The following is a 27,268-nucleotide window of genomic DNA, read 5'->3' as shown; positions in this document are numbered from 1 at the left end:
TTTTCAAATATTAACTATAATTTTTATTTGCAGATAAAAACCCCCACTCATTCACAGTTGTACATTAAGATAACTTTATAAAAAAAAAAACTAAACTCATAACAGCATTTGCGTACCCTGACCGAGTCTACAGTGTAAGGCATCAGGAAAGCACAACATATTTTAAAAACTCAAAAAAATGTAAGATTTCTGATCACTCACTGAGGCATTCATAACGAACACAAAAGTACATCTCAAACTAGCGTAAAGGTCTAGGTCTTGACAGTGCAATAGCGAGTGTCCGGCGTGGAACCAGCAACTTACAGTAAAACAATGAAGGCATTTTCAGCTCAACAAAAGTCTGCATTACAACAATTTTCAACAGAAAAAAAAATCCAAATTGTAATTTTTGGAGTCAAGGATACAACTGAACACCAGAACAAAATATTAACAAAAAGTTTTTCTTAAAATTGCAAATATTTTTGTATAAAAATGTGCACTGCGAAACTTTTCTGTGAGAATCGGCCACCTGCTCATTGCCGTGGAGATGTTATTGCTTTGCTTGCAATGCTCCACACTATCTATATCGCATCAATTCAATTGTGTGAGTGTTTTTATTGCAAAACAATCACTCATTACCAGCGGGGGGACGCCTCTCCACAGGTATGAGCTGTAACTTGACAGTTGACATTAAACTCCACTGAAACGAGCAGATAATGCATGTTAATATTACAGGCAAAGTAATAACATCGCCATGGAGAGAAGCGGGTCATCAGAAAAGTTACATAGCACAAAAATAGTCAATGGATTTTTCTTTAATAAACAGGAGATAGTATACCATCTATAGTACTGGTGGTGTACTCATATTTGTGTCCAATTGCAGTGAAACAAACTCATACATCTGTACTCAAGTGTCCAAAGCTTAACTGTCAAAATCAAAATGTCCACTGCAACCTCCAGCCTCCTCCCTCTTTGGCATCTGCGTTTAAAATGGCGGCTATTCAGTTTTCAGAGGCACATCTCCATGGTAACATCCAAAAACAAAGTTGAACAAGTATTTACTCCTAACCTGATTTTAAACATGGTTTAAAGGGCCCATATTACACCGTTTTCTGATCTATTCCACAGCTGAATCTTAAAACTAACGGATTTTATTTTAACCTCTCCGACAATATATTTGAGACATAGAAATTTGTTTACCAAACACTGAAAACATTTTTGGACAGCTTTGTTGCTATCCCCAGGAAAATTAGGACAATTTTACAAAGTGCAAAAATTACAAAAATATTACCTTTTTTATCTGATGGAAGAACTTGTTTAAAGAGGGAGTATTCTACTTCGATGGAGTCTTTACTACCAACACATAACATATTTAGATCACCATGTTAATTTTTTTTGTTTCCAAAATGCTATATTCACCCAAAACAAAGTATTAACACAGAACAATATATTACCGCAGTGTCTCCCCTGCTTTTACTCCCTCCACTAAGTCACCCCCCCCTTCAGAGCACTATCACAACACAATCAGCTGCATCCAACTAATGAAACTACTGCATCACATCAGGTTTGGCAAGTTGCTGTGTAGTTTTGCATCATGTTTTTGAATTGTCGTGTGGGACCATGGGTGATGTAGGCTTGCGGGCGGAGCCTTGTACAGAATCTTAAAGCTAACTGTAAAGAGGGTTTGGAGAGATCACTAGATTACTCAAACATGTATGGATGACATCTAAGACCTCTTCAGGCATGTTTTTGATGAGGGAACAATGTTATAACATGGTAGAAAACAAAAAACAAAACAAAAAAATATGCATACCACCTCTTTAAGCCGTTACAGGATAGATTTTGTGGAAGTTCTAAAAGCTATTTTACAAGGACTTTAATACATTTACCTTTTGAATATAGTTTTGTTAAATTAAAAACTAGGATTTTCTTGGACTGTCCTTAGAATTGGGACATCTACAAGTATTTTTCTTAGATGAATTTTCAGATTGGATATCACCGACTATGTAAACCAGTCTAAAATGAATGAACATTTAGTTTAATTTCTATTATTGTTTTAAATCATATCATCATCATCGCCTCCTCCATACATGTCTGCGAGTTTCTTAAAGCGCGGTCCCCATTCGCCGAGGCAGTCGTAGTCTTGGTCTCCAGAGCTCGAGGAGTTCAGTGAGGAGAGAGAGCCAGCATCCGAACCTCCGCCCTCATAATCAAACACCAGCAAGGAGTCATAAGGGGGCGCTGTGGGGTCATTGTCTGCGGCCTTCAGATTCTGAGGAAAGAGATGAGAGGGATAGGTTAGGGCTGAAATAGCATCAAAATCACAATTTAAAGCTCCTGTATTATACAAAACTGACTCATGTGAGCTTTAAGCCATGCTATAATGTTGTTAATTCCCCAAAAACAGACCTGGAGTTGTGTTTTGTTTCATTCACACATGTTTGAATGACCCTTTATTATTAGTCTGTCACCAAAGCTCAAAATGTTCTGTTCCACCTTGTGATGTCATGAAACGGTAGTTTAAGTTAACAGCTCTCTTCACATTAAGTTCAATAGATTGGCAAATCCAGGGCTGAAATCATCCAAATGATTCTAGTGAAGGTGTATGGAGTTTAAAAACACAGTGGAGCACTTCCTGTATTACCACATGACATCACAAGGTGGAGAGTGTTTTCACATTGAAATATGCATGGTTCATGTGTTCAACATGTGTGAATTAAACAAGAAAACTCTAGGTGTGTTTCCTCTACATTTGACCCATCCATCAGTGTCTCTCAGTGGGACCCCCATCTCCAGGTGTCCCACTGACCCCTGGAGATGTGACCCCATCTCCAAATCTTGGTCTAGTCTTGAACAGGACTACCTTAGCTGGAGAATCTATTCTGGATCTCTTGTGCATGTTTTGCATGGAAACCCAACCAGATACAGGGAGAACATGTACACTCCACTCAGTGGTAGTGTGATATTTGTGGTCTTACGTCATCGATGAAGTTGCCGATCTCATCCGGGTTGGCAGGTCGGGGGCGGTACTGAGGAGCAGGCATGAAGTTTGGAGCAACGTCATTCCTGAAGACTTCAGGTCTGTTGTCCAAGCCTCGGTGGAGCACGCCCAGATCGTAATCCTGAAACAGAAAGGAACCATCACATCACAAGCACAGGCAGAGTAGCAGCTTCCATATTAGCAACTGTAGTAGCAGTAATAGTAGTAAATAGTCATAATGAGAACAGTAACAGAAGGGTGTACTGGTGAACTAAAATCATAATGTGCTCTAGTTTGGTACATTTCGCTTCAGTAGTGTAGTAGTAGTAGTATTATAATGGTAGTAATCCTTGGTCGTCCTCTCCTCCGCCCTTCTTGTTATAGTAGTATTAGTGGTAGTATTCGTGTTGTACCTGGTCGTCCTCTCCACCGCCTTCCTCGTCGTAGTAGTAGATATTATCTCTGATGTCGTCATCTTGGAGCAGAGGTTCTTTCTGATCGACTCGTTTACGCCGAGCCAAGAGCAGAAGCAGCAGCACCAGCACTGTAGCCGAAAAGAAAAATATTTTTGAAAAATTCACAGTGGAGCAAACGAGGTAAGCATGCAAGTGTGAGTCCAAAATATACCACCAGCCTAAAGTTTGGACACACACTCTCAATGTTTTTTATGTTTACAACTTAATACATTTTGTATACATACAGAAGACATCAAATATATGAAGCAAGAAATATGGAATTATGTAGTAAAGAAAAAAAGAAAAGTAACAATACTAAACAGTTTTTATAATTTTAAAATTCAAATCCTCAGAGTGCTCCCTTTATTTTGTGGACAGCTGCAAAACCCTTGTCCTTCTCTGAATAAACATCATGATGAAGTCTCCTGAAATGTTTTTCACTTCACAGCTGAGCCTCAGGGTCAAGAAAGTGCAAACCCAGGTTCAAAGCAAAGAAAAAAGGTTGTTTTTTAATTTTCAAATCTAAACCAGTTGTTGATTTTTTGTTTTGTTTGCTACATTCCACGTGTGTCTAATAATATTATTATTATAAATAATAATGATAATATTATTTATTTATTGATTGGGACAATGCGTGCTAATGGACAGACATGATACAACATGAATGTACCGTAAAGACATAAGATTAGAGCCAAAGGCTAATTTACGGTAGGTAGTACTAGTATTAGTAGTAACAGTGGTAGTAGTTGTACCTGGTGATCCTTGGGCAAGACACTTGACACACACATTCATACACCAGTGTACAGACACTGGGGGGCGGGGTGGGTTAATGGGTGAGAGTTTTGTTGATGTAAAGCGCTTTGAGTGTCTTGAAGGTGGAAAAGTGCTATATAAAAATGTAACCATGGAAATATGTGCCATGGAAATATGTGTCCAAACTTTTGCCTGATCGTGTAGGAGTCCCATGTTGTGTTTTGAACCATGAGTTGATTGTTGTGCTTGTTGTGACTCACTGAGCAGTAGCATGATTCCTGCCAGCACTCCCAGGATGATGGGCAGAGGTGGTCCCGCCGCAGTCCGCCCGTCGCACATCACATCTGGGCCTGTGCACGAGCAGACCTGGGCCTGTACCGTGGAGAGCTGGTCTAGTCCCTCATTGTCGGCAACACGCAGTTCCACATTATAAAAACCAGGGTCCAAGTTTGTGGCCAGGTTGAGAACGATGCCAGTCTCTGAGGAGGGGGAGGAGGTACATGTGAGTCTATGGTTTCATCTAGTGTTGTCAAAATTTCAAACCATTTAGATTCTAAAAATACTTTATACCGATCCCGATGCCACAATGATAATAAAAAAACAATTTAGTTAGACCATATACTGTGATTTTCCACATTAAAAAGGTAGTACTTTATTTTATATTCCCATGTGGCCTTATATCTGTAATCCCTCAGTGGTGCAGGTAGGTTCATAGTGGTCCATGGGTGTATACTAGTCTATGTGTTTGTGACAGTGGAGGTGATCATGGACTTCGGGAAAGTCACAGCCCCCCTGCCTCCCCTCACCCTGATGGAAAGAGTCCACAGTGGTGATGGGAGAGTCCGCTTCCTGGGCACCTGCATCACCCAGGATCTCAAGTGGGAGCCGACCATCAGCTCCCTCATCAAGAAAGCCCAGCAGAGGATGTTCCACCTGTGGCAGCTGAGGAAACTCAAGCTGCCGGTCCAGATGATGGTGCAGTTTCACACGGCCATCATTGAGTCCATCCTCACCTCCTCCATCACTGTGTGGTTCGCTGGGGCCACTGCCAAGGACAGACAGACTGCAGCGCATTGTGCGTTCTGCTGAGAAGGTGATGGGCTGCAGCCTTCCATCTCTACAGGACCTGTACGTCTCCAGGACTCGGGGGCGAGCAGGCCGTATAGCAGCTGACACTTCTCACCCTGGACATGGACTATTTGAGCCACTTCCCCCTGGCAGGAGGCTACGGTCCATTGGGACCAGAACCTCTCATCATAAGAACAGTTTCTTCCCCTCTGCTGTTTGTCTCATGAACACTTTATAATATTTGCACAAAACTGGACACTTTATAACACCGGCCACTTTAATAAGTCATGTTTGCACTGTTGCTCTGATGCTGCTGTTGTATATATTTTCTATCTCTAAGTATTTTATTTTGTAAGCATATCTTTTAAACTTTGTGCATGCCCTTATTTGCATTTGTATTTATTCAGTGTGTTTTATGTTGCACTTTATCACCGAAGTAAGTTCACAGACGATGGCAATAAAAGCCTTCTGATTCTGATTATACTTGATCGGATACAGCTCAAGATCATTCTAAAGCTATTCAAGGAAAGGTTTATTTCTGTCCTGTAAATGGGACATTTTTCGTATCGATACCAGGAAAAAAAAAAAAATCGAAAAATCGAACCGATAAAAAAAATCAGGAAAAATGAGGATCTGGTTTCAGTACTAGTTTTAGTAGAAATTGGCGTCTGATTTTCAGAACTTTTGACAGCTGTAGTGCATTTGTTCGAGTGTGTTCCTCACTTGTTTCGTTCATGCGTGCGGTCCAGTTGGCCTTGGAGGACCCCTCTAAAGACACTCTGAAGGGAGCAGAGAATCCAGGTCCATCTTTGTCTGTGACGGTGAGCAGCTGGGGGGCGGGCTCTTTGTAGCACACCTGCACAGGTACAGCACTAATGTACATAAGTTTTATACAAAATTTACATAACACTACATTTTCTCAGTGTGTGAATCAAAGCTAAATAACTCAAAATGCTGTGATCTCTACCTTACATCTTTAACTCTTCATATTTTAGGTGCACCATGTCACTTTTCTGGTAGAGTGACCACTACCTGCTTGTCTCATGGAGATTGTTATTGCTTTGCCTGGAAAGTCACACAGTATGATATTGAACATACCTCTAGCATTTATTTCATTCTCTCAAAAACATGCATTTTTGTGAGCAAGGCCACCTCTCCAACCTGTAACTTGGCCTGGGGGTGCCTACTTTTCATCTTCATGGAGAAGGTTTAATGTCATACTGCGGAAAATTCAAGGCAAATCAATAACATCTCCATGGAGACAGCATGTGACCATCCACCAGAAAAAAATGATATAGTGAGCCTTTAAACATGTAAATCAGGGGTGTCAAACTCAAAGTCACAGAGGGCTAAAATTTTAAACTGTGACTAAGTCACGGGCCTAACTAAATATTTAATGAAACATTTTATCAATATCTATATGTTTTTCAGAAGGGGTTAAATTTGAGCATTCTGGGATTTGTAGTATTATCAGTGCATGTGCTAAACTGGCGCAGCGGGGTCGAGGCCGGGAGCGAGGCCGGGAGCGAGGCCGGGAGCGGGGCCGGGAGCGAGGCCGGGAGCGAGGCCGGGAGCGAGGCCGGGAGCGAGGCCGGGAGCGAGGCCGGGAGCGAGGCCGGGAGCGAGGCCGGGAGCGAGGCCGGGAGCAGACTTGGTTTGATTATGTTTTAGTTCTTGTTTAGTCCTGATCTAGTCCTGATCTAGTCCTGACCTAGTCCTGACCTAGTCCTGACCTAGTCCTGACCTAGTCCTGACCTAGTCCTGACCTAGTCCTGACCTAGTCCTGACCTAGTCCTGACCTAGTCCTGACCTAGTCCTGACCTAGTCCTGACCTAGTCCTGACCTAGTCCAGGTTTTTTTTTTTTTGTGCAACTGTGAGCACGTGCAAATAAAACAAAAGGCAACTCCAGGGATGTTTCTGAGGAGGACAATACATTAGAACAGGGTTAAAGATCCACTGTGAGACATTTCATCACATGTTCAATCTCCGCATCCGTTTCTCTGATGCTTATAAAATAAATAAGATAATGTTGGTACTGACCCTGATGTCTCGCTCTTCGATGGAGGGCGCGTTATCGTTCACGTCCTGTAGCTTAATCTGCAGAGTCCCTGTTCCTGTGGCTGGCACCTCATCTGAACAGAGGAACAAAACATTAAATATCACTCTAGCATTGTTGGCGTCTTAAGATAAAACTAAAGTTCAGATTAAGTGCACAGCTGTTGAATGACACACCCATAATGCATGAGGACAGGTGTTTAGATGTTATTAAAAGAGGGAGTATTTTACTTCTATGGGGTAACTGCTAACACATAACATATTTAAATCACCACGTTACCTTTTAATACATTGTTTTTGGTGAATATATCATTTTCAAATCAATAACATGTTTAATAAGTTTCACATTTTTGACGTTCTTTGCTCTCCACACTAAGTCACTCCCACTTCAGAGCACTATCGCAACACAATTGCCGTGCATCTCACTAATGAAAGTGGAAGTAGTAGTAGTAGTAGTATTAATATTATCCATACCATTGTCAAAGGCTCCAATCAGCACGGTGTAAGTGTCATCCTTCACAAACAGACTCTCTCGGTCCATCATCGACTTCACTGTGACCAGACCTGTGTCTTTGGCCACGTTCAACCATCCGGCTGGATCACTCACGATACGGTACCTGAGAAACGCACACAAATATTTAACCAACTCATAATACTGAGAAAAACAGTAACCAGGGAGCAAACCCAGGGAGCAAGACAGGACTAAAGCAGGACTAAAGCAGGACTAAAGCAGGACTAAAGCAGGACTAAAGCAGGACTAAAGCAGGACTAAAGCAGGACTAAAGCAGGACTAAAGCAGGACTAAAGCAGGACTAAAGCAGGACTAAAGCAGGACTAAAGCAGGACTAAAGCAGGACTAAAGCAGGACTAAAGCAGGACTAAAGCAGGACTCACATGACTTTCTGCTTGCGGGCTGTATCAGGGTCATAGGCTGTGTACAAGACCACTTCCTGGTCCACGGGCAAATTCTCAGGTTTGGAGACTTGCTTAACAACAGGTTCAAAAATGGGCGCCTCGTTTACATCTGTTACCGTGACGACGACCGTTGCCGTGGAGGTGGGCAGTGGGATGGCGAAGGGCACCTCATTCTCCACAGCGACCACCAGCGTGTGCTTCTGAGACACCTCAAAGTCCAGTTCCTAAAAACAGACGTGATGTCAGTTTGAGATGGAGGGTGGGACCTACACGGGACCTACACGGGACCTACACGGGACCTACACGGGACCTACACGGGACCTACATAACATGTTGAATGTCTTCATTATTTGGTTGGAATCGGCTCCACAAACCTGTCATATTAATCTTATGGCTTAAAGTCCTTTCAACTGATGACAATCATGATTTTGGGGTTGAATATTGGCACCTCGTCTGGACAGAGGGACAAAACATTAGACATCAACCACGTTAAATATTGCACTAGCATTGTTAGCGTCTTAAGCTACAGTTAGGTTAAGTGCACAGCTGGTGAATGTCACTCACATAATGTATGGGGACAGGTGTTTCACCTGTTGTAGTTCAGCTAAGTCAGTTCTTTATAGTCAGATTGTGTTCAAATAAAGCTCAGATTAAAGTCTAAGTAACAGTGCTTCCAGTTAGCTCCGCTAACTGATGACATCAACTGCAAAGTATCAATGGGGATTGTACAATGTGCTAATGTCACATGAATGGGCGTTATGCATTATTATCATGAAAAAATTAGTAAAAAAAAAATTAAATAAATATTCTGCTAAATTCCACTGACCTTTGCCGTGGTGATGATACCCTCCTGCTTGTTGGGACCAGTTTCCACAGCAAAAAGTCCGTTCTGGTTGCCATCGATGATAGTAAATTTGGCGTTCCAGGCAGGAGTGTGGGCGTCGTCTTTATCTGTTACCGACATCTTTACCACCAGGGCATCTTTCTTATTCTCCGGGACTGTGGCTGTGTACTGAAAAGAGACCATTTAAACCGAGGGACTCGGGGCTCAGAGGGACTCGGGGCCCAGAGGGACTAAATCAGGTCTCACCTGGCTCTCCGTGTAGACTGGAGCGTTGTCATTGCTATCTGTTACGGTCAGGATGACTTTGGCACTCCCGGTGAGTCCGGTTCCCTCCAGATCGGCTGCTTCAATTTCTAGAGTGTACTTTGGGTTTTTCTGTAAGAGACCAGATCCACAATGTTAGTCACAAGCACAGGGCAGACACGGCTGCACTGAAGAAAAATAAATGCATGTAGCTTTAAAGGAATGCATTTGATATTTCTTTTGATTTATCTAGAATCAACTTGTATGAGCTTTTAACATTATAGGTCATAGAAGTGGACTAACGGAGTGTGACGTTACCCACAGCGTTCAGCTCCAGCCAAATGTAGCTCATCGAGGCTAGTGGTTATAGTGACTAATCTGAGGCTCAGTCTCATATTTGGAATTCTGACGACGAGTATCAAAGAGCCAATTAAGAGCGAGGCTCTTGAAAGTAATGCCTCCTCCCACCTGTACCTTTGCTTTAGCAAAATCAAACCTGTTGCTAACTTCGAGTAAAGGCGGCACCGGATTTGTCTGTTATGTTCAGATCTTGATTTAGCGATAAAATAGTGAAATAAAAAACACCAGGATCAGAGTAGGTTAATAAGAACATTTTAAACCAAAGTGACGAACCTGGCAGCAGCAGTTACAGAGAGGGGCCTTGTTTTTGCAATCGAAAGTGAATTGCAATGTGAAGGCTAGCAGGTTAGCAATGTCCATTTATATATACACTGTATGATTACAACAGTTGATTACAATGAGTTGTATTTTAAGTGATACATGCATGTTTGAGGCTCGTTTGCTTTAAAACATTCAGTCATCTCTCCACCCCCAATGGTCTTTACAGTGCATTATTTAGACCCAAATTAAGTACTGAGTGTTCCTCAGCCTCACCTCTCTGTCCAGTCCTTTTGCGTTCACTCTGATGAATCCATTGATGGGGTTTATCGTGAACATTTCGGCCATGGGAAACGCCGGATCCTGGCTCAGGATTTTGTAGTGAACAATGGAGTTGGCATTTTCCTCCTGATCTGCATCTTTGGCTATCACCTGCAGGATCTCAAAGTCTGGAAAACAAAAATAGTATTTGTAATTTAAAAGGTGCACTATGTGGCAAGCCCCTGGTTAAGTTAATGCTCTGCCCGAAATGTTCTACCGTATGGCATTCAACTTTTCCATCTCCATGGAGACAAGCAGGTTAATGCACTAGGTCAAGTTACAGGTCAGATCATAGGAGAGGTGACCCCACTGATCGTAAGAATGCATGTTTTTCCAAGAATCTGAGCAAAAAACCCAAACAACCATAATTGAATAAATAGAAAATCCTTATAATTCCATACTCTGTAACTGGAATTACTTGGTTTGGAGGCTATTTGCGAAGAAAAGGTTAAAAATTCCAAAGTACAATTATCTTATATTGAATTATGTTAACTTTGTTCTAGTGAAATTTGTAGTCTAACCCAGTGGCTCCCAGCCTTTTTTATCTGGAGTACCCTTCAGCGTTGTGTCACACTCAGAGTCACCTCTATTAATGGTACTGGAGTTTCTTTAGTAATTATAAGTCCGTTTACTACTACAATGCCAATGATAACCATTATATTTTCAGCCAAAAATCATCCTACAGACACATTAAGGATGATGTACTGCAAAAAAATACCTAGTCCTCATACCCCTGGTTGGGGAAACAATGGTCTAACCGGTCAGATACACTTCAACATTGAAAACCATTTTTGTTTTTGTTTAAAGAGGGGGTACTTTACTACTATGGGGTATTAACTGCTAACGCATAACAAATTTACATCACCTTGTTACCCTTTGTTTTTGAAAATGCTATATTCACCAAAAACAACGTATTAACATGTTTCACGTTAGTTTTTGACGCTCTGAGTCTCCCTTCCGGTTGTTCCCCGTACTATGTCACTCACCCTTCAGAGTGCTATCACAACACAATTAGCATGTATACCACTAATGAATCTACATCACATCAGGTTTTTGTAGTCAAAGCCAAAAGTAAAATCTATCTGCTCATCCAAGCCACATCTTCAGTTCTGGTCAGATTATAGGTGGACACTGCCTTATATCTGTCTGAAAGGAGAAGCCAACTACACTGAAATTGAAAACAGCCATAGTTTACAGTTTGTTTGTTAGCTAGGTCTGTTGAGATACACGAAGAGTCATACTTAGTATATAGATTCAGCTCTTAATTGGTGCAACAAAGTAAAGCAAAAAAAACGAAGGAAACAAAGAAAACGATAGGGTTAGCCATGATGCTAAGTGTGAAAGCACCCATTAAGAGCTGAATGAACAGTGCACACTTAGTGTGGCTCAACAGACCTAGCCTACAAACAGAAACTGTAAACAATTGCTGTTTACAGTTTCAATGTACTTAGCTCCTCCCACCAGTATTCGGACCAGAACTGAAGAAGCGGCTTGGATGAGCACCAAAACATCTTCACTTCTATAACCTTCTGTCCAGTCGACAAGATTTTATTTTTGGCTTTTACTATGGATCAGACCTGGACAACTGAGGGACTACACACACATGTATTTGAATATTTATGGAGAATTGTCATGTGGAAGCATGGGTGACATAGGCTTGTGGGGGGAGCCTTGTATAGAATTTTACATCTAACCGTAAGGAGGGTCTGAATAAGAGATCACTAAGTTACTCAAACATGCATGGATGACATCCAAAACCTCTTCAGGCATGTTTTTTGGGGAGGGAACAATGTTATAACATTGTAGGAAGCTCCCAAAAGTCGATTTTGCGCAATACCCCCTCTTTAATATGAGGAAATCAGTTACTCATTTCAATAATGAAAAGGGAAGATACTTACTGATGGGTGAAGACTCTGCCACTTCACCCACGTAGGTGTCTTTGGTGAAGATGGGGCGGTTGTCATTCATATCAATAACAATTACTTTAATCTCCATGGGGCTTTCAGCCTGACCAGAGCCCTCTGCTACTGCATGAGCCATGAACTAAAGGACAGAAAAAAAGGGTTAATACTATCCGGACAGACTGAATATAAGACGAAAAAACTCATTTGTGCAGAAACTATGAAACAACCTATTTATACAAAGACAGCTCTTCACAACTTATGAATCATGAGTTTAATCTGACTTTTTACATACAGAAAATACCAAATCTTCAGAAAACTCCCTCATTAACTCACTTCTCCTTTAGAAATCCTTAGAATATAAATAAAATTAGTGAATTATTATCAACTAATTTACTTAAATTAGCCCTATTATTGTCGTGTGTGCTCTATAGTTCTATTCTGACACCTGTGGATCATTATGTTATCAACTGCGCATTTTAAAATCACAGCATTCATCTTAAACGACTTCATAAAACAAACAAGTTCGGACTTCCACTTTAGAAAACTGCAGCGCCAAATGAAAGCTGACATTGCCCTAAACGTCATCACAGCAGAGCGCCGCATACCGTCGGCCCCTCCTGAGGATAGCTGATCATCACTAGCAAGCAGCCCATTTTTTCCCCCATTTGTACCAAATTGACTATGCAATGCTAATAAATCCTACGAGTATCATCAATTAAGAAAAAAAAACTGTAGAAGGAATGGGTATGTCATAGTGGGCGTGTACCAGTGGAGGTGAAAACGGAGGTAGATTTGCAAAATGCAGTCTTGAAAATAAGAGATTATAGATTACTAAAACATGAAACACACCAAATACAATTTCAGAGGGTCAATGAGAAGAAACCATGGCAACGTAGTGAAAAGCTCTGAAAAGTAAATTTTGCAGAAAAGGTTCGCTTTAAGGACTAAATGTGCAGTTTGACATGACACTCACAGTGTAGTTGGCCTTTGCCTCTCGGTCCAGGGGCTGGGTCACATACAGGATGCCCGAGTACTTGTCCATAGTGAAGAGTCCTGCAGGAGGCTGGTCTGCTCCAGGGCCTGTGATACTGTAGTAGATAATACGGTCCTTGTCATCGCTCGAACGGATCTGAAAACACATTTACACATTTAAATATACAAAACAGAACAGACAATACTGAAATACAATAATACAGGGGTTAGGGTTATACTTGAAGTATTTGCAGTCTGCAGTGGTGGTCCTGCTTTCCGACAGTGGCAAAAAGCATTTTCAATACTATCGTTTATCACAATTTTTAACTGTAGCAAAATATTGTGCTTCAAAATTTATGACAGGTCTAAATGAATGAAATGAAATAGGTCAAGTTTATAGATATTGAAATCAAGATCTTCCTTCAGGACAAAAGTAGCGTATATTCACTGTCCCTCCTCTGTACCCTCTCCCTTGACCTCTGCAGACTGAATCCAAAATGGCCGCCATGTTGAGCCCTAACGCACAGTTTCTCACCTGAGACACTTTCTTAGGGAAGGGTCCTCTGTCGTTTTCAGGAAAGTTGATATCGGGGATCACCCAGTCTCTCTTCATCCTCTTCAGACCTTTACTTGCTTTTGGAAAATAAATGACTGCATCCATCTGAAAAAATAAAAATAATATAAAAGTCAAAATAAAGCAAACAGATAGGACTGAACTTTTTCAATATTTGAATGGAAGAAATGAGCCAGTCACAAGGCTGCCATTGTACTCCACAAACAACAAACAAACAGTTTATTCTGTCCATCTCTATCCTTTCTAACCCTGTAGTTTAGATCTGTACAAACATGCTCTGAAATGTGATTTTGTATTAGTCTTTAAGTTAAAATTCCTGCAGCGATCATTCGACTAATTGGGACTGGTCAAATGTATATATATAAAAAAATATCCTAGTTGTATCGTAGTACAGTATATAATGTATATAACAGTTATCTAGACTATACAGACTTTAAAACACTGTCTTTGTCATAAAAAAGCTTTTTGAATGTGACATTAGGGATGCACCTATACCATACTGGGATCACATCAGATATCAAATCTTGGTGGATCGGATATCGGCTTCCAAGATATCAGTTCAGCAGATATCCCATGGGTGTATAAATGGGTGTAATAAAAGTGCGTGTGTCCTGTGTGCGTGTGCGTGTGTGTGTGTGTGTCAGATGTATCAATATAAAAAGTCTCTTACGGATTCCCTCTTCTGGCGACTGGGGGCCTCTTCAATGGGAACAGCAACAACAGTTGAACTCTAAAAAGTAAAATATTTGTAATAAATATTAGTTGACAATTTACTTTAAAAAATATTTGTTTAAAGCTGCACAATGTAACTTTTTTGTAGAGGGTTCAACACTTGCTTGTATCCATGGAGATGTTATTGCTTTCCTTACAGTGTTTTACAGTATAGCTTTAACAATCCATCCTCTCTACAGATCTAACCCTGGTGGTGATGAATTGAAGTTAAAATGCTTTACAGTGGAACATTCCAAACAACACAATAACACCTCCATGGAGACGAGCAGAGAGGTTTATGGCTGTGTTGTAAGAGGGAGAGAGAAAGAGAGAGAAGAAAAGAATGAAAGGAAAATACAAAATGAATGCCACTAGGGGGCAGCACACAACCAAAAGCTGATCAGAGCAAGGGAGGAAGTACAAATTTATTTTTGATATAAAAAGTACAATATTTTTAACGTAAAGGATAGTGTTTGATTGTGTATGTGTCAGATGCCCTTCCCCGCTCTTGTGTGTATGTGTCAGATTCAAGCATGTTTGTGAGGAACAAACATTACAACATAGGTCAGAAAACAGTAAAATGGGCCCTTTTAATATTTTGAGATGTTCTAGGCCCAACCAAGATATTGACTGAACAAGTTTGTTAAATCAGGCATCTGCTCCATTGGTATAAATACATAACAAATTGGATACGTTTAAAGTTCAGATTTCAGTCTTGTCTCAGATTTAATGGCACTATTTTAAACCCTTTCATTAACATTAACATCTCTCTACCTCTGTTTGCTCGTGTCTGTGTTGGTGATGCTTCTCATGGTTTCCCTGGTGATGCCCCTGGTCCAGGTCGTTGTTGTGATGGTGATGATGCTCTTGGCCATGATGCTGGTCACCATGGTGATGCCCCTGATGCTGCACTCGGACAGCAGCGGTGAACTTGTTTCCCTCAGAGTCCCAGGCGTGAACCGAAAAGTCCTTATGCCCTTCATGTAGGACCACATGTCGCTTGACCTAAACATTTAAACAAAAATAAATTCATTGATTTTTAATACCTTTGACAAAGTGGTGTAAAACTGATACTAATTGATACGAAAACTAGTATACTAATTTTGCACAGGTATTGATACTAAAAATTCCCACTGACAGACAATGAACCTTTCCGGAATATCTTTAGAATGATCTTGAGCTGTATCAGAACAAGTATAAGACACAGACTAATATACACACATGGACCACTATGAACCTACTGGACACTGAGGGATTACACGGATATAAGGCCACATGGGAATATAAAAGAAAGTACTACCATTTAATGTGGAAATCACAGTACTGATTCCTGTACCATGATGATAATAAAAACACTCTTTAGACAATAGACTGAGTATCACGTATGGACTAAGTGAGTGTGATGTCATCCATAGCGTTCAGCTCCAGTCAAATGAAGCTCATCGACGCCAACAGTTATAGGGGCCAATTTGGACTAGGGTTCCATATTTGGAATTCTGACTGCAAGTATCATAGCAACCAAAGGAGTCAATCCTGAGCGAGGCTGTTTGAGGTAACGCCCTTTCCCGGCTGCACCACTGGTTTAGCAGGGGGAGAGCGCTTACCAATGCTATCAATCAAACCTGTTGCTAACGCTAGCTGGAGTGAAGGTGCCTGATTCATCCGTTATTAATGTTCATATTTTAAGTTGCAGACCAATAGCCAAACACGAGGATCATATAGAGCAGATTAATATGAACAAAAACAAAAAAAAGACCAAAATGACGAGGAGAAGGGGCGACAGTTTTCAGTTTCAGTAAGTGAAACTTCAGTAAGTTTAAGTTTTCAGTAAAGTGAATTGGAGACGATGGAACCAGAAGAGCGCCCATGCTCACTTGGAACACGGAGGCAGCTAATTTATGTACATTTATATATACAGTCTATGGGTTTGACTGGATCCAAATAAGCCCATATAAATTGAGTCGTTTTTCTCACCGTGAGCACTCCATCGGTCTGAATGGAGAATCTCTTGTCTTCACTATGGAACAAAAACCTCATACGATCTGAGCAGTCACTGAAACCCACTGAAACACACACAAAAGGGTTTAGGTTTTTTAAAATGTAAATATGAAAAAAAAAACTAAAATACAGAGAAATCACACACTAAATCAGATACTAAAATCAATACAAAAACTAGATTTAGATAGACTCATTTAAGCAGAGGAGGAGGGGCTGAGAGGGCAAGGAGAGAGGAAGGCGAGAGAGCAGAGGTAAAGAGGAGAGGTAGCGAGGTAGAGAGAGAGAAAAGGTATCAATACTGAAAAGTCACATTAAATTATTATTTTTTTCTATGGGGTATTAAAAAGGAGGTACCGGTATTTTCCTTCTATGGGATATTAACGTATTAACATGTTTTATATGTTTCACTTTTGTTTTTGGCGGTCTGAGTTTCCCCTCCCTTTGCTCTCTGTGCCAAGTCATTCCCCCATCAGAGCATTTGCTGTGTACAGTTTTGTATCATGTTTTTGTATATTTATGGAGAATTGTCATGTGGGAGCATGGGTGACTAAGGCTTGTGGGAGGAGCCTTGTACAGAATCTTACAGGAATCCATAAGGAGGGTTCGAATAGGGCGTGTGAGAGGTCACTAGATTACTCAAACATGCACGGATGACATATGTAACCTCTTCAGGTGTGTTTTTGATGAGGGAACAACATGGGAGAAAGCTAAAAAAAACAAAAAAATTCCCCAATTTCACACAATTTGAAATGATCAGACATTCAAAACTAAACTATATATTAAAATGTTTACATTTATATAGCCTAGTCTCAGTAGAATGAAACAACCCTTAATTCAAGCCATCTAACCTGGGTCTAACCCGGGTCTAACCCAAAATGGGACTAAATCATGGACTAAACTAGGTCTAAACATTTACAGGAAGAGCAACCAGTCAGACTGGTTTATTCATTTATGAGGCTTTGAACTTTGACCCGCTCCACACCCAGGATGTGAGTGAAGCGTGACAAATGCGGTGCTGCAGATCAAGTTTGAGATCACAGTACAGTCAGGTGTATATATGAGCAATCCTCCTGTGTGCCAGATGCCCTCCCATCCATAATGCACAAAACATTTTACTACTTCTGCTCTCCTGTTAAACCTCCAAAGTTTTCTGTTCAATTTTAGAAGCTTTTATGCACAAAATAATATAAATGGTGTTGGCCAATTTTCTTCGTATTAAAAATTATCTCGTAAAGAAAAGACATTTGTAAAGTTCTGAAATGCATTTGTTGTTTGCTGTGTCATTCTTTTGTTGATAAAAGTCTGACTCTGTTACAGCTCGTCTGTGTTTAACCAGGTCTGAACCCGTCTCTGCTCCTGATAATGTCAGATAAGAACAGAGACGGAGTGTGGGGGGAGAGAGGGACACAGGGAGAGAAAGAGGGAGAGGGAGGAGCGGAGTGAGGTAGAGGAGAGGAGGGAAAGGGAGGGGGAGGACAGAGGGAGTGAGAGAGAGAGATAGAGAGAGATAGAAAGAGAGAAAAGCAGACAAAGTGAGAAAGTGAGAGACAGAGAGAAAGAACAAGAGGGAGGGGAGAAGAGAAATAAGGGGAGAGAGGGGGATAGAGAAAAGGGAGTGAGGGAGAAATTAAGACAGCAAGAGAGAAGTAGATGAGCGGGAGAATAAAAAGAGCAGAGGTGAGAAATAAAGAAAAGAGGAGAGAGGATAGAGCATGTTTAAACAGGCCCTACCACACCTTCAGTAAACATCACACAGAGGCTTCAGCTGTAACTACTGCTTCAGATCACAACCCACTTTAATCCTGTAATACCATTTATCTTTGGCTTTTTGATATCACTCTAAAGCAAAATTATAATTAAGAAGAACTGACAAAGGCATACAGGAGAGGGCATCTGACACACGAGGACATTTCAGAGCAAGTTTGAACAGATCTAAGCTACAGGGTTAACAGTTTTTAACGCAGAATAAAACAGGAGATTTTGTCATTTCGGTGTTTGCTGACTGCATCCATTAAAATTTGGATTGCGATTAATCCTTCAGTCTAATGTTTTATTTTATGCATTTCCTGTAATAATAATATTATTAAGTTATACCATCTTTATCGCAGTGAGTCTCACATTCCTATAGCTTACACATAGCTGTGTTTGCCATGTCCCTGTTTGTGCTGATCTGAGTTTGTTTAGCCTCAAAGGAGTTAACCATTGACTCATTCTATGACTAAACTCTGAGCAGCTAAAATTTCTGTTCACAACATTATGAAAATCATAGTTTAAAGATCCTATTTTATGCTAAATTGACTCTTGTGAGCCCTAAGCCATGTTATAATATTGTTACCATTCACACATGTTTGAGTAACACTTTATTATTAGTCTGTCTACATCTCCAAAGCTCAAAATGCTCTGTTCCACATTGTGATGTCATGTAGTGGTAGTTTTCACGTTTAGCGCTATTTTTTTAACCTTTTGTACAGTAGAGATGACGAGTAGATTAGTGCCTGACTTGCCCCATTCAGCCACAAACACATTACATTTTACTTGCCCTAGACTGTATAAGGAAGTGGACCAGCTTCTAAATTTTGTTTAGATAGCGTGACAACCCTCTGTCCTAACCATAGTCTGTATAAAGAAGTGGACTCAGTGAGTGTGACGTCACCCACAGCGTTCGGCTCCGGTCAAATGAAGCTCGAGGCCAATTTGAACCATATTCCATATTTGGAAATCTGACCACGAGTATCATAGCAACCAATGCTCACATCCTGTTTGGAATGCAGCGGCAGCAGGTTAGCCATGTCCATTTATATATACAGTCTATTGTCCTAACGTGTGACAGTGCAACCAAAGCCTGTGTCACGTGCCTCTCGTCTGATAATTCTCGTATCCTTCAGAACAAAATGTCTTTATAAAAAAGTCAAAAACTTCTTAAATCTGAGATAAATAACAGTTTGGTGCTTCGATTGTTGATTCTGCAGAAATCTGTTTTTTCTCAGCCCACTCTGTTTTGTTTTTACTTTTTTACATGTATGCTGCCGTGTTTAGACCGAACGGACCATGGGACTCTGATGGAATAATCATCCCACCAATCACACCCTCTGAAATCGGTTAACATGGTTGTGAAAGTGTGTAGTTCCTGCTAGACATCTGTAGCAAACAGTAATGGAGTCTGATTCTACAGCTGTGCACCCCTGAATTTTGACCCAAACTCTGAGATGAGACTGATACATCAGGCCGATATTTGCACTTTTTAGTGAATCAGACTTAAATCTCCAGCACAGGCTGATATTTTGTTTAGGCTGTTCTGCTGCTTAAACACACAAAGCTTTATCTGAGCACTTGAATGAAAATGCAATAACTGCTCAAGATGGGACTAAACATATCAAACCAAAAATATCGGCAGAGCTCATCGGCCACTCCATATTCTGAACAACTGATATTGGCATAGGCCATGAAAAAACCTCAAGCGACCTCTTATCCTGACAAGCTCTTTTTAGTTTACTGTAAAATGTTTAGCAAATGGGTTTAGACCTCAAAATATTTGGTTGAACTCTTACAGAATGCTAGATTTAAAAAGCACTGTACCTTTTCCGAGCCTCATTCCGGAGTGGAGCCTCCTTCTACCCACTCTGAAGATAAACGCATCTGAGGAGAATCCTGCAGAACATGGAGGATCTTCTGAGGAGACCAGAGAGGAGGTCTGGAAAACGGAACAAAGGCAGTTAGGGAGAGTTGTCTTTAAAGAGCCCATATTATACTGTTTTCTGATTTGTTATAGTGTTTCCTTGTTTTTGATTTTGACAATCTTCCCCCGTTTCACCTCCACCAGTACACACCTGCTGTGACGTACACACTTCCTTCTCCATTTTTATTTTCTCAAAGGATTCGGCAGCGTTGCGTAGTCATTTTGATACAAATTCAAAAAGTTGGGCTTCTCACTAGTGTGATGTGCAACTATTCATAGGGGGCGCTGACAGCATGCGGCGCTTTGTTGTGATGACGTTTAAGGCGACATCAGCTCCCACTGGACTCAGTTTTCTAAAGTGAACTTTTATTAAGTCATTTTGATGAATATTGTGATTTAAAATGTGCAAATTGTAACAATGATCCACGGGTGTCATAGATTATAACTATAGACGCACACAAGCACAATAGAGCCGATTTAAGTTCTGTTTTGTTTAGTCATTGTTGTCCTTCAAAACTCACTTTCAATTCCTTATTTTAGTTTTTCCTGTCAACACACCATCATCAGCGAGAACATATTTAAACTGAGTCAATAGCCGTTTATATCCTTTACGTTTGCTTATGCTACGCTTTATTTAGTCCTGGAAAATTGTCCATGTTCCCGTCGAATCGGAGGAGCGTTCCACATCCATCCATAAAAGCCCATTAGGATAGTGGATGGCTCTAAGTAACTCGACCCGGGCAGTTAATGTATGGTTTTAAAGAGCTGGGCCGAGCATTATGAGCCTTATGGAGACGAGAGGTGGTCTAATCTAAAGGGACGTTATCGAACAGCCTAGACAAGAATGTAGGAAATTGACTTGATTTTTCACATTTCAAAAACCAAATAAAATACTTTAAAGGGATGTAGTGTCAATGGTGTTGGCGTCTTAGTCAGGCAAAGTTTACGTTAATGAAAAAAAAAAAAAAAAAAAGAAAAAAAGATGAATTTATATTGAAGTAAAAGAAAAAAATCATATCAACTGAGTTTTGCTGCTCATCCAAGCTGCTTCTTCAGTTCTGGTCAGATTATTGGTGGACACTGCCTTATATCTGTCTGAAGTGAGAGACCAACTACACTGAAACTAATACACCTGTTTGATGGGTAGGTTTACACTAAGTCTGAACTGCGCTAGGGTCATAACCATAATCATTCAGGCCCCTAATGGGCGTTCACATTAGCATACAAGGTAGCCCTTATGTTTCTCCTTGTTTAGGTTTAGGTCTGAGGATGGAGTTAGAAGTAGGAGATAGATTATGTCTAAGGTCCCCACTGGCCAAGATCAGCCCAACATATCAGCTCAAAAATATCGTCAGAGCTCATCGGTCATCACTTCCTCTGGATTCCAAACAATCGGAATTGGCCGTGAAAAAAAACAAAAAAAAACAAAAAAACATACACCAGACTGATACCCGTCTATGTAAAAAAAAAAAAACAACAGGTTTGCCAGGTAAGCTCAAATGATTTTTGCCCTTAAATGTACCTTAAAAAAAGAACACAGTGAAGGACTAAGTGTGTTAAGGGGACAAAATTAATCTGTTCTGAGAGATTTAGTCATTAAAGTAAAGCTGTGCAATTTATCAGCACCAGTATTAAATGACCATTTCACTACATTTTTGAACTGGACCGAAAAGTAAATTTTGGAGTAGAAAGTAAAAAGTATTTTTTATTATAGTTTGAGACCTAGACCTAGTTTGAGGCTTTATTTTTTGCACATTCAAAATTTGAGCAAACCAAAATATCCAAATAAGAACTGCTACAAAAAGCAAATGATTCAGTTGTTTCTGTTGAACAAAATTCAGCTCAAATCTTTGTCAAAATCAATTCATTTGCAGCTTTATGAGACCTCATAATCTGCATGAAATATTTACCTTTTACTCAAAGTACATTTTTAAACGTGTACTTTTTTAGTATTTTTAGTACTTTAACCCCTCGACCGGTGCTAAAAGTAGCCAGTTTGTCAAGTAAGTGTTCAGCTCTGGTCTTATGAATGGAGAGGTCTGCAGTCAATCCTCAGTCAGTAAAAGACTGGTTTGGAGCAGACAGAGGATCATAGAAATGAATGGTCTGACTTCAATGAATTGCTTCTAATTTAAATTATATTTATTAGATTATTTGATTTAAATGAGGCAAAATAAAATAGAAAATTAGAAAAATTAGATTCAGTTTTATCATATCTCCCCAGCCCTATAAAGTACAAAATCATGGGGCCAAGTTCTGTCGTGTCGGATGGAAAGTGCAGTACAGTAATACATAGCTTCCATTCAGCAGGGTTCCCATGATGCATCAGTGTGTGGCCTTGGCGTTGTTGCTTATATCTGAGTCCTGGGACACTGTGCTCTGAGTCGCGGTGCTCAAAACGGCAAATATTTTCTCAGATAAACACACAGCTCTCACTACGCAGACTACTGTTTACTAGCTAGAATGCTTTGGCTCATCCGACTGAACCTAAGTTAAAGATAATAAATAATAAAAACATTCTTTGGACCACAGAATGCGATTTTCCACATTGGCATTCCAAATGGCATTTTCTGTTATATTCCCATGTGTCCTTATATCTGTGTAATCCCTCAGTCATCCAAGTAGGCTCCATAGTGGTCCATGTGTGTACACTAGTCTATGTGTCTTATACTTGTTCTGATGCAGCTCAAGATTGGAAAGGATCATTTCTGTCCTGTCAATGGGACTTTTTTTGTATCGGTACCTGCCAATAATGAGTATCTAGTTTTGATATAATTTTCTTCAATACCACTGAGATTGCTTTAAAAGTATGCCGACTGAAGTAGGGCTGTAGTTGACTAAAGACATGCCCTGGTGATCGATTAGCCAACGAAAAAGGGGGCGTAGCAAAAGCGCTCAAAACTATTGTTTATCTGTCCCAAACTGCACTCACAAGACTACACAAACTGCAGGGGGAGCTCATGCAAAAAACATTATTTATGTAGAAAAAAGAACTAGGAAACACTAATTATAGAACGACAGATTGAAATGAGTTTAATCTAATTCACATATTTAATCTGACTTTTGAATAGCAAAAAAATACCAGGTCTTCAGATCACTCACTCCTCCTTTCTGCTGTTGTCCCATAGAAATCCTTATCTAAATAACACAAGTCTGATTAAGACAGCTTAGGAACTGCCTTTGAAATATACATTTTTAAACTGTAAAGAGACTTTATGGACACTCTGTATATTGTATGAGGGATGAACACAAAAAAAAAAAAGCCTGAACTCTTTACACATTTACATCCGACTGTCATCTTTTAAAGTGGCTTTTGTGTCCTGTGTGTGTGTGTGTGCGTGTGTGTGTGGTTTGAGTTCAGTGAGTCATTGAGCTGATAATTAAACCCCTGCAGGAAGTTCATGAGACAATAGAAGCACAGAGGCATTTGGAGACTGGGCTTAGGAATCAATGCCCACACTAATACGATCTCCTCCTTATTTTGCTTCATTCACGCATGTTTAACTTAAGTAACCCTTTACCATTAGTCTGTCTACATCTCCAAAGCTCAAAGTGCTCTGTTCCACCTTGTGATGTCATGGAGTGGTAGTTTAAGTTAACACCTCCTTTTACCTTTTGTAGAGATCGGCAATTCCAGGGCTGAAATCATCCAAATGATTCTAGTGAAGGTGTGTGGAGTTTAAAAACACAGTAGAGCACTTCCTGTATTACCACATGACATCACCAGTTGGAACAGTGTTTTCTGTTTGAGAGAACTTAGCTTAAATATGCAGTGTTTCTGTGTTAAAAATGCGTGAAACAAAGCACAACTGCAGGTCTGTTTGTGATGAGGACACAACATTATAACATAGATCAGAAAATACTGTAATATGCCAATTTTATCCACATAGGTCACATTTTTATATAGCGCTTTTCTACCTTCAAGGCACTTAAAGGGCATTCAGTCTCGTATTCATACACCAGACTACAAAGACACTGGCAGTGAGGTGGGTTAACTGTCTTGCCCAATGGCACAATGACAGCATTTATCTGTGGGCACTGGAATCGCACAACCAATCTGTGGGTCAGTGGATCTGACCACTCAACCATTGACGTTTACGTCGAGAGTGGGATTTGAACAGCCAACCTTCCAACTGAGCTACTGTTGCCCATAAGAAAGTGATGAAAGGATTGAACTTAATACATATTTAAGTTTTGTGAGGGATAAACTGTTGTATCTTGTGAACTGTTTGAATCATCTTAATATTGCAAAGTTTGATTTCTTCTGTTGGTAAAATTTTGATGAATATGACCAACGTGTTAAGGAATACATACATTTAAATTTTTTGTACTTAACTTTCTGAAAATGGTTCATTAAAAACAAGAATCAGACTATTTTCCCTGAGGCCCTGTTTATGATGAGCGAGAGCTGCAAATATTAACCCTGAAATGGTTAAATGGAGTTTGGTTTTAGATTAGGGAGGGCTCACTAAATCTGAGTAATCTTTACTGACAGTGACTACATCTATAATCTCAATGCAAACACGTAATGCTATTCTAAAGAAAGGCACTGAGGCCATTTCACTTAAAATGTGAAGAAATTCAATCTTCATCTGTCTATTAAATGTGCTTCTGCCAAATACAGGAATCCAAGTCCAAAACTAGGTCAAAATAAGTACAATTAAGGTTATATTAGAGCGTTATAAGTGTTATAAGGACTGAAGCAGGACTGAAGCAGGATCAGACAAGGATTATATGACGTCCAGACCAGGTCCAGACCAGGTCCAGACCAGGTCCAGACCAGGTCCAGACCAGGTCCAGACCAGGTCCAGACCAGGTCCAGACCAGGTCCAGACCAGGTCCAGACCAGGACCAGACCAGGACCAGACCAGGACCAGACCAGGACCAGACCAGGACTAGACCAGGACTAGACCAGGACTAGACCAGGACTAGACCAGGACTAGACCAGGACTAGACCAGGACTAGACACAGGTGGGTATTTTAGGTTTAAAAACAAACTGAACCAGAACCTGAATTATGTAGAATTAAAGTGTAGACACGCACATGAGATACTCAACTCTTGTTATTAATATGAATCTATCCCTTTAATGAATATAGTAAACACAAAAACAGATTGCACAGCCATTCTTTGAAGCCATCAGATTTTGTTTTCAATAACACTACCACATGTGACGTTTCGGGTCAGAGCCCTGGTTCATAATACTGACAATAAAACCTGTGCTTCAGAGAACTGCTCTGTTCTTAAACTTTTGCCATGGAGCCTACTGGACTAACAAGTTGAATACATTTGGTGATTTAATACAGAACTAATAAAATATATATTCTCTCCATATCGTTTTGATTGGGCCATTCAGCTAAAACAATTTATTTAAAAATCTATAGTTTTTGTAAATATTCAGGTTAGTGAAGTTAGTTATATCTGGTAAACGTGATATTATCAAGATTTTCAGATGCAAACAATGAGGTGTAACTGCTGCCAATGGTTTTTCACAAATGAAAGTAGGTCAGTCAGTCATTCAATGGTTAAATTTAAAAACAGCGCGCTAAATCCGTGTTTGAACCGTGTATTATTCCTCTTAAGTGAATGCAAGTTGACCCAGGAGCACCCGGGGGCAGAGGCCCGACCTCTGGCCTCTTAAATGAAACTCAAACCACACAGAAACCGGCCTTAATCGGCGCCATTACGGGGTCTGAACCGAAACCCACCTCAACTGTGCGTCACTCCGGAATGTACCTGCCGTCGCTGACGTAATGACGCAGCGGCGGCGGAGGAGAAGGAGGAGGAGGAAGGCAACGCCCGAGTTTAGCCGAAGCTCTCTCGAAAAAGCGCCTCCGGAAAAAGCGATTTCGCACATTTTTAAAGCAAACTATAAATTATATCGGCTTTTTATGCGTTTTCTGCAATATGCGACAAGTTAAGCCCCTAAGCTGGACTTTTAACTGCTCTACAGACGTTAAAAAGTAGAAAAAAGCTGCTTAAATACGCGACAAGTGCAAAATGGCGACCTCGTAATGCATTTTATATAGAACCATGATTGATACCGGGTTTTGCACCTGCTAACGGACAATTAAGACAAGATTAACCCGTAAAATACACGTTTAATCGTTCAAAAGACGTGAAAAGATTGCCCAAAGTCACTAAATTGCGCTAAATGTTCAGGTATCTCGAGTTAGATTAAAGTTTTTTATACATTCATGGATTAGCCATTTAGCATTCGGAATTGACAGATTCAGATGTGAAATTGTACAACTTGGCATGTAAAAAGTTTTAATACAAGCTGTAGTTAAGAGCTATGATATTGGGAATTAATGTGTAGAAATAATCAAATTTGTCATCTCGTCGTTCAGTTATATGGGGCAAAAGTACCACACTTGCTAACACAGGACAGGTTCACACAAACTAAAACAGGGAAATCACAATAATTCATGTGTCATTTGAATGAAATATGGAGCTTTATCAATCCATTTCTTTAGTAAAACGTTTGTGGGCGCGTTATTGACCAAATTAAGCCACATGTCCCGTGAAAAAAGTGCTGAACAGGACCTTTTAAGTGACAAGACCAATGCATAAACTTGTAATTAGAAGCTTTGAGTAACGTGTAGGCTGTCAACTAGATTTACTATGGATTGTTAATGTCATTTGAATAAAAAAATGTAAAAAAAAAATCCATGATATTTTGTTGTAAATAAACTTCTTGACGCAGATCTCGTTGGACAATGGGGAGAGGACAGGAAGCCTGCACACCCATTCACAAGTCAAGTTCTGGCATGACAAGAAATAAATCTTACCTGTAACACCACGAGCAAAGCGCCCAAAACCGCAAAAGTGGCGGTCCCCATCGGATTAAAACTCCCTGTAGTCGTAATCCTTCGTTAAACAAGTAAATTATCCTTTTAAATGAAACCAAAAGTAATATTCCACTGGTTTTGTGTGTTTTTGTCCGTGTAATATTACGATCTTCTCGCTGCAGGAGCTCGCTGTAGACTGGCCTGTGCACCTGGACGAGCCCCGGCAGGTTCTCTCGGCGTGTGACGTCAGCACGCACACTCACGCACGCAGGTAAGAACAGGTGTGTGCACGTCCAAATATGGGCAGGTGAGAGGAGGAGGAGGAGAGGGGGAGGGAGCTCAGGGTTTCAGGTTGGAGAGAGAGACAAGTGAAAGAAAGTATAAAAAAGTGCTGCTACTGCTCCCATGTGCC

The 27,268-nt window shown here is 40.4% G+C and overlaps 1 protein-coding gene across 1 annotated transcript; it reads right to left on the bottom strand.

Annotated features, from left to right (window-relative positions):
* On the bottom strand, positions 1-27,268 carry cdh1 (cadherin 1, type 1, E-cadherin (epithelial)). Its single transcript, XM_033979579.2, has 19 exons — positions 26,857-27,268; positions 19,968-20,082; positions 16,368-16,456; positions 15,168-15,398; positions 14,353-14,412; positions 13,644-13,769; positions 13,110-13,265; positions 12,131-12,275; positions 10,188-10,360; positions 9,297-9,425; positions 9,033-9,218; positions 8,186-8,430; positions 7,766-7,908; positions 7,277-7,368; positions 5,959-6,091; positions 4,428-4,646; positions 3,373-3,503; positions 2,958-3,101; positions 1-2,251 (listed from the first exon to the last, which is right to left on the bottom strand). The coding sequence occupies exons 1-19, from the start codon at positions 26,905-26,907 to the stop codon at positions 2,036-2,038; spliced, it is 2,784 nt and encodes a 927-aa protein (XP_033835470.1). The 5' UTR covers positions 26,908-27,268; the 3' UTR covers positions 1-2,035.

The sequence above is a fragment of the Periophthalmus magnuspinnatus genome, chromosome 15 (assembly GCF_009829125.3).
Source record: "Periophthalmus magnuspinnatus isolate fPerMag1 chromosome 15, fPerMag1.2.pri, whole genome shotgun sequence".
Lineage (NCBI taxonomy): Eukaryota > Metazoa > Chordata > Actinopteri > Gobiiformes > Gobiidae > Periophthalmus > Periophthalmus magnuspinnatus.
The sequence above is the reverse complement of the archived record's forward strand: the minus strand, read 5'-3'. Positions and strand labels throughout refer to the sequence as shown.

Excerpts from the sequence above, each read along its gene's own strand:
- cdh1 (XM_033979579.2), bottom strand. The coding sequence starts at position 26,907 with ATGGGGACCGCCACTTTTGCGGTTTTGGGCGCTTTGCTCGTGGTGTTA. Across the intron at positions 16,457-19,967 it reads CGGAATGAGGCTCGGAAAAG|TGGGTTTCAGTGACTGCTCA; the intron begins GTACAGTGCTTT and ends TGTGTGTTTCAG. Across the intron at positions 14,413-15,167 it reads ACAGACACGAGCAAACAGAG|AGTTCAACTGTTGTTGCTGT; the intron begins GTAGAGAGATGT and ends TTTACTTTTTAG.